Source organism: Cetorhinus maximus, chromosome 28 (assembly GCF_964194155.1).
Source record: "Cetorhinus maximus chromosome 28, sCetMax3.hap1.1, whole genome shotgun sequence".
In the NCBI taxonomy this organism is placed as follows: Eukaryota; Metazoa; Chordata; class Chondrichthyes; order Lamniformes; family Cetorhinidae; genus Cetorhinus; species Cetorhinus maximus.
The window spans coordinates 21,797,348-21,811,924 of NC_135906.1; the positions used below are offsets into that span (position 1 = coordinate 21,797,348).

General features: G+C 44.9%; 1 protein-coding gene across 2 annotated transcripts; it reads right to left on the reverse strand.

Annotated features, from left to right (window-relative positions):
* Window positions 1–545: 545 nt before the first annotated feature.
* Window positions 546–12,100, reverse strand: LOC144668907 (keratin, type I cytoskeletal 18-like). Of its 2 annotated transcripts, XM_078531378.1 has the most exons (8): window positions 11,468–12,100; window positions 8,982–9,064; window positions 8,198–8,354; window positions 7,743–7,904; window positions 6,031–6,156; window positions 3,395–3,615; window positions 2,492–2,559; window positions 546–847 (listed from the first exon to the last, which is right to left on the reverse strand). In XM_078531378.1, exons 1-8 carry the CDS (start codon window positions 11,918–11,920, stop codon window positions 822–824), a joined length of 1,296 nt encoding a protein of 431 aa, XP_078387504.1. In that variant the 5' UTR covers window positions 11,921–12,100; the 3' UTR covers window positions 546–821. The 2 variants fall into 2 exon arrangements, with proteins under 2 accessions (XP_078387504.1, XP_078387503.1); XM_078531377.1 differs by lacking the exons at window positions 546–847; window positions 2,492–2,559 and having other exon boundaries at window positions 3,346–3,615; window positions 11,468–11,940.
* Window positions 12,101–14,577: the final 2,477 nt, after the last annotated feature.

The window sequence follows — 14,577 nt, forward strand, 5'->3', positions numbered from 1 at the left end:
GACAAAGGCCAACATGATCTAGTTAGGCCAAATGGCTTGTGTGTGTTGTAACTTCCATGTATTTTTTAAACCCAAAGAGAAAGAACTATCCAGTTGAAAGGTAGCTCATCTGGTCCCACATTGAATAAGGTGAGAAGAGGAGAAATTCAAGTTTGAGATATTATACAGGAGAATCTGCATCCACACAGCTCATGACAACTCACTCTGGTTTTCAAACGTCTCCATGGCCTCACCTCTTCCGGCCCTATGACCCTCAGGTCTCTGCACTCCCCCAATTCCTGCCTCATCCTGAGTTTAATCATGCCACCATTGGAGACACTGCCTTCAACTGCCTAGACTCTTAAGCTCTGAAATTCCTCTCTAAACCTCTGCCTCTCTCTCCTCCTCAAAACCTATCACTTTTAACCAAGCTTTTGATCACCTGTCCTAATAACTCCAATGTGGGCGTCCAAATTTGTTTCATCGTACTCCTGGGATGTTTGACTATGTTAAAGGCACTACATAAAAGGCTGTTGTGGTGAAATAACTATGCACACACCATTAAATGCAGTGAAATGCTTTATTTTGTTTGCCTGCCATACCCTCATGCAATTGCCCATAACAGTCAGAAAACTTCAAAAATAAAGGTGCCCATCAAAAGCCCAAGGGAAATGCCAACCATTACATGCCAGAGCATGTCAGCGAGTGAGAGTTTTGGAGGAGCCACAGAAAAAGATATTGGTCAACAGCGCAATCTATTGTCCAAATGCAAGCAAGGTGAGCCATTCAGTTCATCCAGATTCCATATTAGACGCGTTGAGATGGGATGAAGGGCACAGGGGTTATTGCGACGTCATGGTGCGAATTTCTGGAAAGCAAGAAGATGAAATTACCAACTGGTCACTCCCCAGTCAAGATTGGTGACTGACTTACAAACTTTGAATTAAGGAAGAAGGAATATCCTGGTCCACGGGAATAAGAAAACATCAACTCGAGAGGAATGACAATTTAGTGGGGATCAGAGGGTCAAGGTTCACTGGCAGCTAACTGCCTTCACTTAGCCTTTGTAAAGTCAATTATAGGCATAGAGCTTGCGACATAAACTAGGGCATTTGGCACCACCAGTCCACGTCACTGGGTTTCTGCCTTGTTATATCCCTCCATAGTTCCATGTATCCAATCTTATGTTGATTGTTAACTGATGGGCCCCAATTTTAACTCAAAACCTATTGGCATAGGCAGAGTTAAAAATTGGGCCCAGGGTTTCTTCCTCAACCACTGACCTCCAAAGTAAATTCCACAGCTGCACAGGGCAGGGGATATCTTTGCTGTCTACTTACCCAAGTTTCTTGTATTCAATCTCATATCTATTCGCCATACATCCATTATCTATTATAGAATACTGCTAATATTGATCATTTCCTGGCTTTCCTGAGCCAAGAAGTCCCTGTTACTTCAAGGATCTTGCATGGAAGGGCTGTCTGCATATTAAAGTAAGAGTCTTACAGCACAGGGAGGCCATTCAGCCCATTCAAAGAGCCAGCAAATTAATCCCACACCCCCTGTTCTTTCCCCATCACCCTGCAACATTCTTGAAGTCTACATCCAATTCCCTTTTTACAAGCTACTATTGATCTGTATCCACCATCCTTTCAAGCAGTGCATCCCGGATCATAACTTACTGCTTTTGTCTTAATCATTCCCCTCAATTCCCACCAGGTTCTTTTGCCAATTATCTTAACTGCTGGCCTTTCTGCCAGTTTCTCCCAATTTACTTTATCAAAGCCCTTCATAACTTTAACAATTCTGTTCAATCTGCTCTCTAAGGAGAGCAGAGTAGTTCTATTCACTGATTAGGGCTGGCGCTGACCTCCATAACAAGACATGCCACACAGCAGTGCCCAGTTGGCAATGCTTAGCTGGTAGAGGACGTTGGGAGTTACAAGCTCCCATTGCAATGAGCAGGGTCAGCCTAGGGTGAAAATAGCTCCTCCCTATGACTGGAACAGTTGAGGAAGAAAGGGGACTTAAAAGGTGGCAGACAGAACAGCTCCACTATTGAATGATACCAATTCAAATGATACTCTGAGTCAGCTGGGAGCAGTTCGTTGGGTGTCTGTTGCGCTCTTACACCAAGGTCCTGTGGCAACTCCTGCGTTACTTCAAAAAAGGTTAAAGGCAGCCTGAGAAAAGTTGCTACAGCTGAGTGCACAGGTGCATCTTAGTGCTTACACTGAGTGCCCAGGTAGTAGTGCCTAAGGCAAGGATAGCAAAGCGGGGGTGGGGGGCTTGGAAATGGTTCTCACCTGACCATTCACACTGTACAAAGTGAAATGAGCCCAGATTAAATTGGGAAACTTGGCAAGCACAGGAGGAGTTGTTACGCGAACTTTGGGGTCATTTGACGCGGTTGGCCTTCAGCACCAATCCTGTGGGAGATGGTCGGGGGGGTTGAACGTGAATTTTCCATGTAGTCGGTGCTACTAATGCCAGTTTATTACAGAATGCTCACCAGTTTTTTTTGTTGAAATTGTACTTGTTCCGGAAGTTTCTCTTAGGTCTGAAGATGCCTGGCCGAGACTGAAGAAAAGGAAATGGGATTAATTAGGAAATGTTGTGGCGTTTCTTAAAAAAAAAAATCTATTTGTTCTTGGGTTGGTGCCAAGGCTTGGAAGCCAAACTGACTGTCTGAGAGCATTAGAAGTCAACCGTAGAATCTGGGGCTAGAATCACATGTAGGCCAGACAAGGTTCCCTTCCCTTAGGGCATTGGTGAGTCATTGCACTTGGAAAGCAGTCCAGTAGTTTAACATTTTTTTTTGCAATCTCTGGAGTTGAACCATAGCCAGGCTCTCAGACACAAAGAATTGCAGTTACCCAGGAGCTATCACAAGTGGATGGTCAATGGATAATCACATTATCAAATGTGGTTCAAGATCCAAACTCTGCTCCCCTAAAGGCTCAGCAATTTGGGCACCATCCAATGGGGTGCGGAGCTGAACTGAGGAGCAAGGACCAACCTTCAACCTCTGTGCTAAACAGCTTCTCCAGTGATTAGGGCAATGGAATTGCCCTTGGTTCCTTTGGCTTGGGGCAAGTTGGGGTTCCCATGACTAATTGGGGACATTTTTGGTCTGAAAAATATACCTGTCATGATGTTGAGGTTGGAGGGTTGGGAGGTTGGAATTGGATGAGGCTTGATGAACTAATCTGAAATACATAGAGTTAGCCTCAATCTCCAATCGTTGTGGATAAGTGACAGAATGGAGATTCTATTGCCCATTGATCCATCATGAGTCAATGCAATAATTAGGGCAAAATACATGTCACGCCTTTGACATTTAATAAGCAGCATATCTATGTTAGAGAATAAGTGGCGCCCCTATTTGAACGGGATTTCAGTGCAGCTACTGTACCCAACAGCTGATCCGTCAAGGAGCTTCTTGTAGTTGGCAATCTCTGTCTCAAGTTTCATCTTTACGTTAAGTAGATCGTCGTAATCTTTAACTTTCTGCTGCATTTCGTTCCTTATGTTAGTCAGATCGAGCTCCATTTTGGAAATGGTCATTTGCAGAGTTTGAAGCTTTTGGTAATATTTATCATTGATATCTTGAATGTAGGCTTCCATGGAAGCATTCTGAAAAGACAGGATAAATGCTAAGGTGAAAGCAAAATACTGCTGATGCTGGAAATCGGAAATAAAAACAGAAAATGGTGGAGAAACTCAGCAGTCCTGGCAGCATCTGTGGAGAGAGAAACAGAGTTAATATTTTGAGTCCATATGACTCTTCCTCAGAGCTAAAGAGAAGTAGCAATGTAATGGATTTTAAGAGGGGATGGAGAAAGATAGAGAGTCAGGGATAGCTGGGAGCTAAGGAGAGATTGACAAAAATGTCATGGACACAAGACAAAGGGAGTGTTAATGGTAGTGGTAAAGACTAAAGTGGTGGTGTAAAGGTAAGGTAGCAGGATAAATGGTTTTGCTTGAATGACCATGCTCGAGAGATCTTCCAGCAGTGTTACTGTAGACCTGGGAGCCTGGGAACTTAATTGTTGTGCAGTCCCCTCTTCATATAGGCCCATTGACAGTTTTGTGACTGCACATGAACTTGGCTCACCAGTCATGTACCTGATTGCAGCAGGCCAGTAGGATTAGGGTTCAATGCCATTCCTCTCACCCTGTTGCCCCTCAAAGAGGATGGAGGAATCCAGGTTTGTTCGAGGAATGTCTGCCTTCCATGTGGCGACTGGCCAATAAAACCTCATTAAAAGGCCAGGTTGTCTTTTGTCGTAAACACTGGCATCTTCCTCAGTTATCCAGTAGCACCAGGGGCAGAGTTTTTAACCTCGCCAGGCGGGCGCACGCCCGACCCACTCGAGCTTAAAACGATGGGCGTTGATGTTGGGGGCAAATGTCCCGACACCAACGCGCAGTCACGTGATGTTTCGGTCGGCAGGCGCGCACGGGAATCAGCCAACAATTAAAAGGCCTATTAAGGCCATTAAAAAAGATAATTAGCTTAAAATTTTCGCTGCCCATCCAACCTTAGTGGGCCTTTGCACTTTTTAAGGAAACTTCATCCACGGACGTGATGAAGTTTCCAACCGCAAATAAACGTAAAACAAAACATTTTATATTTCATTTATAAACAGGTCCCTGCTCGTGTGACAGTCACATGAGGGGACATGTTTTATAACAAGTGTTTTTTTTTAGAAGGCGAGGTAAGAGGCCATTTTTAAACCTTCTCATAACAGTTACAGGTTTACAATTTAGTGGAACTAGGTGAAACACTGGGATCTATGTTCTGCTGATTAAAACAAAAATACTTCGAATGTATCCTTATGTTTTACATTCATTTTTAAGCTCTCCTAAATATCTATCTGGATCAGACAAGATATAAACAAAAGTAATGCAAGGTTACAGGCAATGCAGAAATTTTACTGGAAGGTATTGTATTCAGACCTCATCAATGTAACTAAAAAATTAAATGATATTTAATATAGAGTCAGTGATCTGGAATACACTACCTGGAAACAGATTCAATAGTAACTTTCAAAAGGGAATTGGATAAGTATTTGAAAATAAAATTGCAGGACAATGGGGAAAGAGCAGGGGAGTGGGACTATTTGGATAGCTTTTTCAAAGAGTTACAGGCACTGCCTCACTGGGCTGAATAGCCACCTCCTCTGTGCAGTTTCAATATACAATTCCATGTCATTACCAGAAATTCAGTTTCATTTAAAGTAGACTCTCAGTTTTAGGAGGGGTTTACGGCCATTCAGCTCATCTTGCCTGTGCTGGCTTCTCCTTACAACAAGTGAAAACTAATCACACTGCCCTGTAATTGTGTCTATTTTAAATGTCTGTGAAAGGTGCAATAATGCAGGTGCAGACCAGATAAGGACGGCAGATTTCCTTCTCCAAAAGGACATTAGTGAACCAGATGGGTTTTTACAACAATCATCATCAGACTTTTTAACTCTGGGTTTTTGCTGAATTCAAATTCCACCATCTGCCATGGGCTCAAACCCAGGTCCCCAAAGAATTATCCTGGGTCCCTGGACCACTAGTCCAGTGACAATACCACTATGGCGCCACCTCCCCCTAACATCTTGACCATATTCACACACCACACAAGGAGATATTAAGACAGGTGATCAAAAGCTTGGTCAAAGAGGTAGGTTTTTAAAGAGCGTCTTAAAGTAGGAGAGAAGCAGAGTGATTTAAGGAGGGAATTTAAGGTTGAAGCAGCTGAAGACATGGCTGCCAATAGCGGGAGTGATGAAAATCAAGGGTGTGCAGGATTGGAGGAGCCCACATCTCAGGGGCTTGTAGGGCTGGCGGAGGTTACAGACATGGTGAGAGGGTGAGACCATGGAGGGATTTGGACACAGATGAAAATTTAAAAATTAATGTGCAGAGAGACCAGGAGCCACTGGAACCACATAGGGCCCATTCGCGGGAGAAGTTAAGCAAGTTCACGTACCAAGGAGATAATCTTCAGTCAAATGAGCGGTCTTTACTTAACCCTTACTTTCCACACGGACTTACCCCGCTAAGCAGAGAGTTGTACTCAACCTCAAGGGGCTGAAGTTGTTTGCGTAATTCCGAAACTTCGAGCTTTGCACCTGCTGCTGCCTCGTTGACCTGAGTAGTCTGCACAGTCTGGCTTTCAACCTTGAAATCAAAGGAAAGTTGCATTTAAACATGACTACTCACGGGCCTCTACATATCTGTCAAGGTGTGCGTTGGTAAAGATGTTTGGACAATGAGGTATTAATTTTTCCATCTCTGGATCCTGGGTTCAAATCCAGCCCCAGCTTTATGAAAAGTCTTGTCTATTGGCTGTCGTGAGACTGTGTGGAGTAACTGAACTGTTTCCATTCAGGATCCTGTGGTGATGGGCGAATAGCAGTAAACAGTCCCAAAACTGGATAATGCAGATTTCACTGCAGAGATTACCAGTGGCTTGTAGAAATCCTTCAAACGTTACGGGAGTCCAGTAAAGTTCACAAAACGTCGTATTGGCTGCGGAATATCGTACTGTCACACCCTGGGTCCCAATATCAGGGCCAAACGCGGGGTACAAACCCACAGGGGTGCATAGTGGAGGGCTGGCAGCTCTACAGGTCTTGGCAATGCCAATGATAGAGTTGGCTACTACCGAGGCTGCAAGGAGAGGGCGCTTCCATAATAATAATAAAAGCAAAGTACTGCTGACACCGGAAATCTGAAATAAAAACTGAAAATGCTGGAGAAACTCAGCATGTCTGACCCCCTCTGTGGAGAGAGAAACAGGGCTAATGTTTCGAGTCTGTATGGCCCTTCTCCAGAGCTGGAGGGATTCAGGGACAGGTGAAAATTTAAAAATTAATGTGCAGAGAGACCAGGAGCCACTGCAGCCAATAGGGCCCATTCGAGTTAGATGTTGAGCAAGTTCATGTACCAAGGTGATAATCTTCAATCAAATGAATGGTCTCTAGAGGAATCATACAGACTGGAAACGTTAACTCTGTTTCTCGCTCCACAGATACCGTCAGACCTGCCGAGTTTTTCCAGCATTTTCTATCTTTATTTCAGATTTCCAGCATCAACAGTATTTTACTTTTATCTTAAGTGTTTAATTCACCGCCACTTCTCTTCCAGGAATGTCTACCTTGGAGTAGTGCCGCTCTTCTCTCCGAGAGCACTTCCATGTTGAGGCACCCTCACAGAGCCGGTAAGAGTGGTGGGTGGATCAGACTCAGGCAGGCAGCCCCTGGTGACCAGAGGGGTGAGCCCTCCAATGGCAACGGGGGTGTCCACTGGAGAGTTCCCTCCTTGGGCCACCAAGGCTCATAAATGGATAGGGAGTTACTGGGACGACACCTGGTCATGCAGTGGGAGGACTGTTCCAATGTTCAAAAGTCCCAGTGCCCTGGTACAATGGCACTCAATTGGCAAATTAATTGGATTCATTGGCTACCCACCTCTGGTCAGCAAACAGCTTAGTCACTGCTGCTCCGCCATTGGGAATAAACCTGGCAGCCTCCCAATACCTACCGTCATCATTTTACCACCACTCCCACCTCCAAAGAGCTGGTAAAATTCCCACCTTGATCTAATTTTGCAAGATTGTCCAGTGAAATAGTATATCCAAAGAACTGGACATAGTGTTAGGATCCAACTCTCTCGTAACCTTGATTTAGATTGGATTTGGGATTTATTCTGGACTGACAGGACTACGCTGGTCTATTGCACACATGTTGAAAGAAACAACTCACCTGTAATTTGTACCAGTTATCAAGATCTTCTTGGGTTTTCTTGCTAAAACCCTCATAATCATCCCGCATTGTCTGCAGTTGCTTTGCAAGGTCAACGGTAGGCCCAGGTTCAACAGCCACACTGACAGTACCAGTCACCTGCTGCCGCAGTCCTGCCAATTCCTAAGAAAACAAAAATTATACACCCTTTATGTGTTCCTTCTTCTAGAAATTTAGAATATTAACACTGATGAGCGCATACAAAAAACATGCTAGCGAATGCTGAACTTGTACCACCTTCTAACACAGAGCGACTATCCAAGGGGCTAAACACCGTCTCTGGATTCATGGTGCTCAATGATAGACCTTGGTCCAACTCCACCCATTACCCCGTGTCCTAACAATGACCCCTGGACATTGATGCCACACCTCGAAAGGATAAAGGAATGCTTGACGGGAGATGAACCCTAGCTTACCTCTTCATGGTTCTTCTTCAGATAAGCCAGCTCATCCTTGGAGGCTGCTATCTCACTTTCCAAATCCTTGTAATTCCGTATATACTCATCTTTCAGTGCTCCCAGGTCTGCGATATCAGCTTCCACGGATTGCTTGATGTAGAACTCATTTTCAAATCTAATTTGACAATACAAAAAAAAATATTGCTCAACTCAAACAAGAATCATAGCAACAGCTAGTCAGGTCCACATGCGAGATGCCAAAACTGTGCACTTGTAAGGGAAGAATGTACTAATTAAATGCTAAGGCACCCAAGAAACGATCACCAAAGTATCCATATTTTAGAATGAAATATTTATCAATAATTTTGATCCACCTCTTCCCAATTTCCCCCCTCCCACTCACACCCCGCCACCCTACAATCTGTCACTTTTCTCAATCCAGCAATTCTGGAAACAGGCTTGGGAGAAGCTGCACAGGCCAATTTCTCCAGTGGCTGTTACTGTGGATTGACATTACAGCTGTACAAGCTGGGAAGCGACAGGCGCAACAGTGATTCCTTTTCATGCATTCCCGGCTCAGTCGGAAAGTCAGGATCCTGGGGTGGCCTTACCCAACAGCAGTGAAACACATCTACACCACAAATCGCAGAGCTGCGAGAAAGCAGCTCACCAGAGCCTTATCAGAAGACAAGTAGAGATGGGCAATAAACAGTAGCCTTGCCCACAATGCCTACATCCCAAGAATATTTTTAAAATAGGTACCAGTGGAATATCGTAAGACAAGTAAAGATGTAACACATACTTATTTTTGAAGTCTTTAGCTGCGAGAGCTGCATTGTCAAGGTCCAGAGCCAGGCGAGCATTGCCAAGGTGAAGTGTCAAAATCTAAAGTCAAGAGCACAGAGGGTAAACTTCTATAGTGTGCAGACTTTATGCAATGTACAGTCAATGATTTTATGAGCAAGATGCTGTTCAATTGGTGCTTGAAGGTGGGGGCATTTCTTGAGCTGCATTATGTTTGTGTACTAAGGATAGACATCTGTGCCCAAGTTTTATCCAACGCTTGTAATATTTTAGGGAGGTGGGCAGTGTCATGGGCATTAGAGTTTGCATGTCTCATACATTTGACATGTAAGCCATGACTATATAACACCATTGCCCATCTTAACCCAGCACCCAGCTTCCAATCATGCATTAAGCACCAAGAGTGGTTGGATGTGGAACAGGAATGGAGACCGGTTCTTCACCCAGGACGCACGGCGATTGGGGAGGTACAGCTTAGATCAGTGAATAACTCACAGGATCACTCCTGCATCGCCACACTGAGCTGTGGTCATCGCGAGTGTGGATCGTATAATTGACGTGTATGGGAACCCGTGCCCCACCCCAGAGATGCTGGACTGGCCCGGATAGGAGGATGAATCCAATATACAAGCCTACGTTCCCAGAACTGGAGGGATAATGAATCACAAACTAAAAGTCCATAATGAACTAGGGACTTTCTTGAAACTGGGAATTAAACTAAAACAAGTCAGACCGCAAATTGATTCCAATTCTCCATTTAGTTCAGAGCCGGATCGATTAAACAAAATCTGTTTTTTTAGGTTAAGGCGAGTCTGATAAATCTTTCACATTCATCATCACGTGGGATTAGGCTGGAGTGAATGTAAAGCAACTGAATTGGGGGTTTATTTGTTTTGTTTTTTTCCCCCTCCTGGTAACACCTTTTCTGTCAAGTTCTTTTAATAATGCAAGCTGGGAACTGCACTAATATAAAATAAAACATATAATGCAGGGTTAGAGTTAGGGTCTGAAGTAGAGTCATACAGATTCGAAATGTTTCTCTCTCTCTACAGATACTGCCAGACCTAAGTTTGTCCAGCATTTTCTGTTTTTATTAGAGTAACTGCGCTGTCTGGTCCGGATGGATTGGTGAGGTTGCTGATTCGATCCTTAAGTCTGTGTTCCCACCTAGGGTGTTAGACTAGGTGGATGCCACAATCATTATCCTCAATGTCCCAGAGTTAGAATGGGGGGGCGGGGGGACGATTAAACAGCTAGCCTTCCCGCTTCCAAGAACTTTGTTCGGACGTCAACATGTTAGCATTCCAAAATAACCCACAAATATTGTTATTGATATGAGGAGTTGGCTGGCCTGGGTACTAAAGGACATCCAGCACTCTCATTACTGTTTTCCTCCATGTGTAAATTAATTTAACAACGCAGGAGGTATTGTATATCACCATATTCTTATAAAGGATTTAAGTTTGGAATAACATCATGCAGTGCTGTGGACAAAAATGAATTAATAAGTTAGACAATAACCTTTGAGTTTTGGCAATTTTAAGCTCTAATTAGAAAACAGATTAGCAACATGTTTCCAAGTCACCAATTGAGACATGGCAGTCACTCAATAAACAGGTTTGTAAGAATAACTCCACAACAGCTAGATAAAAGCATAATGCTGCGGCTGCTGTAAACCTGAAATGAAAACAGAAAATGCAGGAAAAACTCAGCATTTTCTGCCTTTATTATTAACTTCACAACAGTGCCTTCCCTTTTAGATTTCAGCTCCTTTTACACGGATGCTCCTGTGGTTGCAGTCAGCTTTCTGTGTTAATACTTGCAACTCCGAATCCCTCATATTAAATTTACAGACCTCTAATCCCAGCCAAGCGAGAGATGGCATAAAAGCAGGGTCAGGCCCTTTCAGAAGCTTTGCCTGTAGAATAGAATCCGTTATACGTCTCCCATTATACTGCAAGTCAGTCTGATCAGGGTTAGATACAATTCTCTGATCCATATCGCCGGACCCAATAGAATAGCTGCCACAATGGGGTGCAATTCCCCAACACACCCATCAAGAGACAGACAGGAATTGGGGGGCAACACTGTTTTAAAACGCCCTGTCCAATTTTACTCTCGCCGCAAACAGGCTGGGCACGTAAACCCGTGCTCTTGCCAGTCTGCTGGGGTCCCGATGGGTGGGTTGGGTTCAAATCCACCTCCAGAAATTGGTCAGGGTCATCGTCAACTTTTGTGCCTCGGCATCTATCCCCAGCACAACGTCAAGGCAAGGTCCAAGCAAGAAAGGCTGCCTGGGTCAATTGTAGAGAGTGGGAACCAGAAGCCCATTGGAGGCAGCAGTTCCCCAGGAATTACCCCCTCCCTCCCACCCCCAGCCCCCATAGTTGGGGGCAATTGAGACTTTCAAAAATCAGCATTGTAACTAAAAGAAGATGTGACCAGGCTGCGGAGCTGCAAGGAGTTGCCTGGATGGATTCTCACCTGCTCTCTCAGTGGTTTGATCACCGCATCATAAGCATCATAGTCAATGCCTGTTATAGCCTTCCCGCCTTGGAACTCCCTAAGCTGCAGTTCCAACTTAGTGTTCGCCTCTTCCAGGTCCCTGACCTTCTGCAGGTAGACAGACAGCCGGCTGTTCAGGTCTATCATGGTTTGTTTCTCATTGCTGGCGAAGCCACCTGGCGCTGACATTGAGGATGAGCTTCCGACACTGCTCCATCCGGCATTCAATGAGCCCCCGAGTCCCCCTCCGAGTCTCATTCCCCCTCCGAGTCCCACTCCCACTCCCACTCCCCCTCCCCCGAGCCCTGATCCTGTGAAACTGGACCTGGAGTACCCCAGCGTACCCCCAGCCATACTCCTCCTGATCGACCCCCCTGATCCACTCAGTGAACTCCCCGAGTACTGGAAGGAGTTGGACAGACCAGGTCTCATGGTGGCCCTTTAACTGGGGGGGGGTGCTTTAACCGAACTTTAAGTTGGTTGGTGGTGGTGGGAGGGAAAGCTAACTCTTAACCACTTGCAGGCAAAACAAAAAAAAACTCCCCTCGTGACTTGCAGCCTAAACTACAACTTCAGGGAAAAAGGGCAACAACTGAGAAAGCCTCTCACTCCACAAGCATCCCATTCACCTGTATTTATAAGGGCAGGGTTGGAAGTTGTCCCGCCCACCTAAGATCCCATTGGATTCCCACTGATCCCCACCCTTAAAGGTGACTGACATCCCTCCCCTTCTGTTTCCCTTGCCAATGCTGACAGAGGCAAGTTTTTCCATCGTGACAATTTATTTATTTTCTCTTCAAATGAACATCTTTGCTGGCAGGAGGATCGGGGGGAGGAACACTTTGCTGAACAATATAACACAGCCCTCATTCCTGGACTTCGGGGAGTTGGTGGGGGGAGGGAAGGTCGTGATGTTCCCTGCTCTAAGTGTCTGATGGGGGGGACTTGGTCCTGCAGTCACTCCCTCCCACCCCAACTCGTTTCAGGTCCCCTCCGTTCAGCAACTATTGAAAATGACATGTTTTCAAAATGCTACTAAATTATGGGGGTCAGGTCTGATTTTAACCTGACTGTAACAAACCTCCACCAAGACCCAACTTGCTCAATGATAGTCAACTCTCCTACTACGGTGAACACTCAACTGAGCCCAAGCTGGGGCACGTCTCAAGTTCAGGCTGAGGTTAACTGAAAGATAGCAGGCTCGATGTTAACTGGCTCTCCTCATTGGTGTCCCCCTCTTCCCCATCGATCACCGCTAGACTCACCCCACGCCTGATCCCTTCACTTCATCAACCCCACCCCTCTCCGACCTCAAGCAGCTTGGGCTCAGTTGAGTGTTCACCATAGTAGGAGAGTTGACTATCATTCAGCAAGTTGGGTCTTGTTGGAGGTTTGTTACAGTCAGGTTAAAATGAGGCCTGACCCTATAATTTAGTAGCATTTCAAAAACATGTCAACAACTTATTTGAACTCCAGACAGTCAATCTCACTGTGATAAAAGCAAAATACTGTGGGTGCTGGAAATCTGAAAAACAAAAGAAAATGCTGGAAAAACTCAGCAGGTCTGACTTGAAACGGTAACTCTGTTTCTCTCTCCACAGATGAGAGGGGTCTTGACAGGGTGGATGTGGAGAGGATGGTTCCTCTTGTGGGAGAATCTAGAACTAGGGGGTCACTGTTTAAAAATAAGGGGTCGCTCATTTAAGACAGAGATGAGGAGAAATTGTTTCTCTCGAAGGGTTGTGAGTCTTTGGAACTCTTCCTCTAAAGGCGGTGGAAGCAGAGTCTTGAATATTTTTAAGGCAGACCTAGATAGATTCTTGATTAACAAGGGGGTGAAAGGTTACTGGGGGTAGACGGGAATGTGGAGTTGAAGTTACAATCAGATCAGCCATGATCTTATTGAATGGCGGAGCAGGCTCGAGGGGCCGAGTGGCCTACTCCTGCTCTTAATTTGTATGTTTGTACGTTGCCAAATTCTAACCACTTCCTCAGCCAAATTATTCCCACATGAAGTGTTTACATTTGTTGGAACAAACATAGCAATATTACAAACATCACTATGACAACCAGGAAAAACATAGTGTGGAACTGCTTACTGCTGACTGCAACTTCTTGGGAGAAATAAAATATCTCTTCTGGTTGGTAATAATGTTTAATTGACTATCATCTGTCCACTGAATTGTCCTTCAAACAGTTAGATCGGGATTGTTCGACTGGCACACAGCAACCCAAGAGAGGACCAGGCTAAGAAAGGTCTATCAGGGCCTTTCAGAGCTCATTTGTTTGGTATCTTAACATTCCCAATTTGGCGTGCAGCAATATCACTACATCAAGCTGCAATGTTACAGGTCATCGGACCAGCTTAGGACTACAATTTCTATAACACCTTTCAAAACCAACAGGAGATCCCGATGCATTTTGCACCTACTTTCTTGAAGCGTAGTCACTGTTATAACGTAGCGAAATGCAGCAGTCAATCCGTGCACAGCAAGATCCACAACTGCCAATGAGATGGATGACCGAGTGACCTGTTTCAGCGATGTTGGCTGAGCAGCAAATATTGGCCAGGCCACCAGGAGGAACTCCCCTGCTCTTTCTCGAGATAGTGCCACGGGGATCTTTCACGTCCAGCCGACTGGAGTAGGAGTCATATTGGCATCTCACCTGAAAGATGGTGGAGGTTTGGGTGTGAGCCACCCACCTGTCTCATCAGCTTAGGGGGGGGTGTTGTTTGAGAGCTGGGTTTGGGGCAGCTGCAACACCCTGTGATCAGCACTCTGTCTTTGCACACAAGAACACCAAATCAACAGTGTCAAGACCTTCCCGAACTTAATCCTTTTTCATTACGTGTTCCCTTTACACCAACCCCTGCAGAGACTTTGTTTTCTGTGCGTGTGTGTGTGCGCATTGGGATTTTAAAAGGGGTAAATCAGTACTGTTCCAGATTACAAATTATATGTTGATCAGTTTTGCAACTTGTTTCATAATAAATCTGAGTTCATTGAAAGAAGTTTGGTTAAAGTCTCTTTTATTCTGGGCCTAGAATAGTGAAGGTAAACAATTAGCCATTATGGTGGGTGAATTAA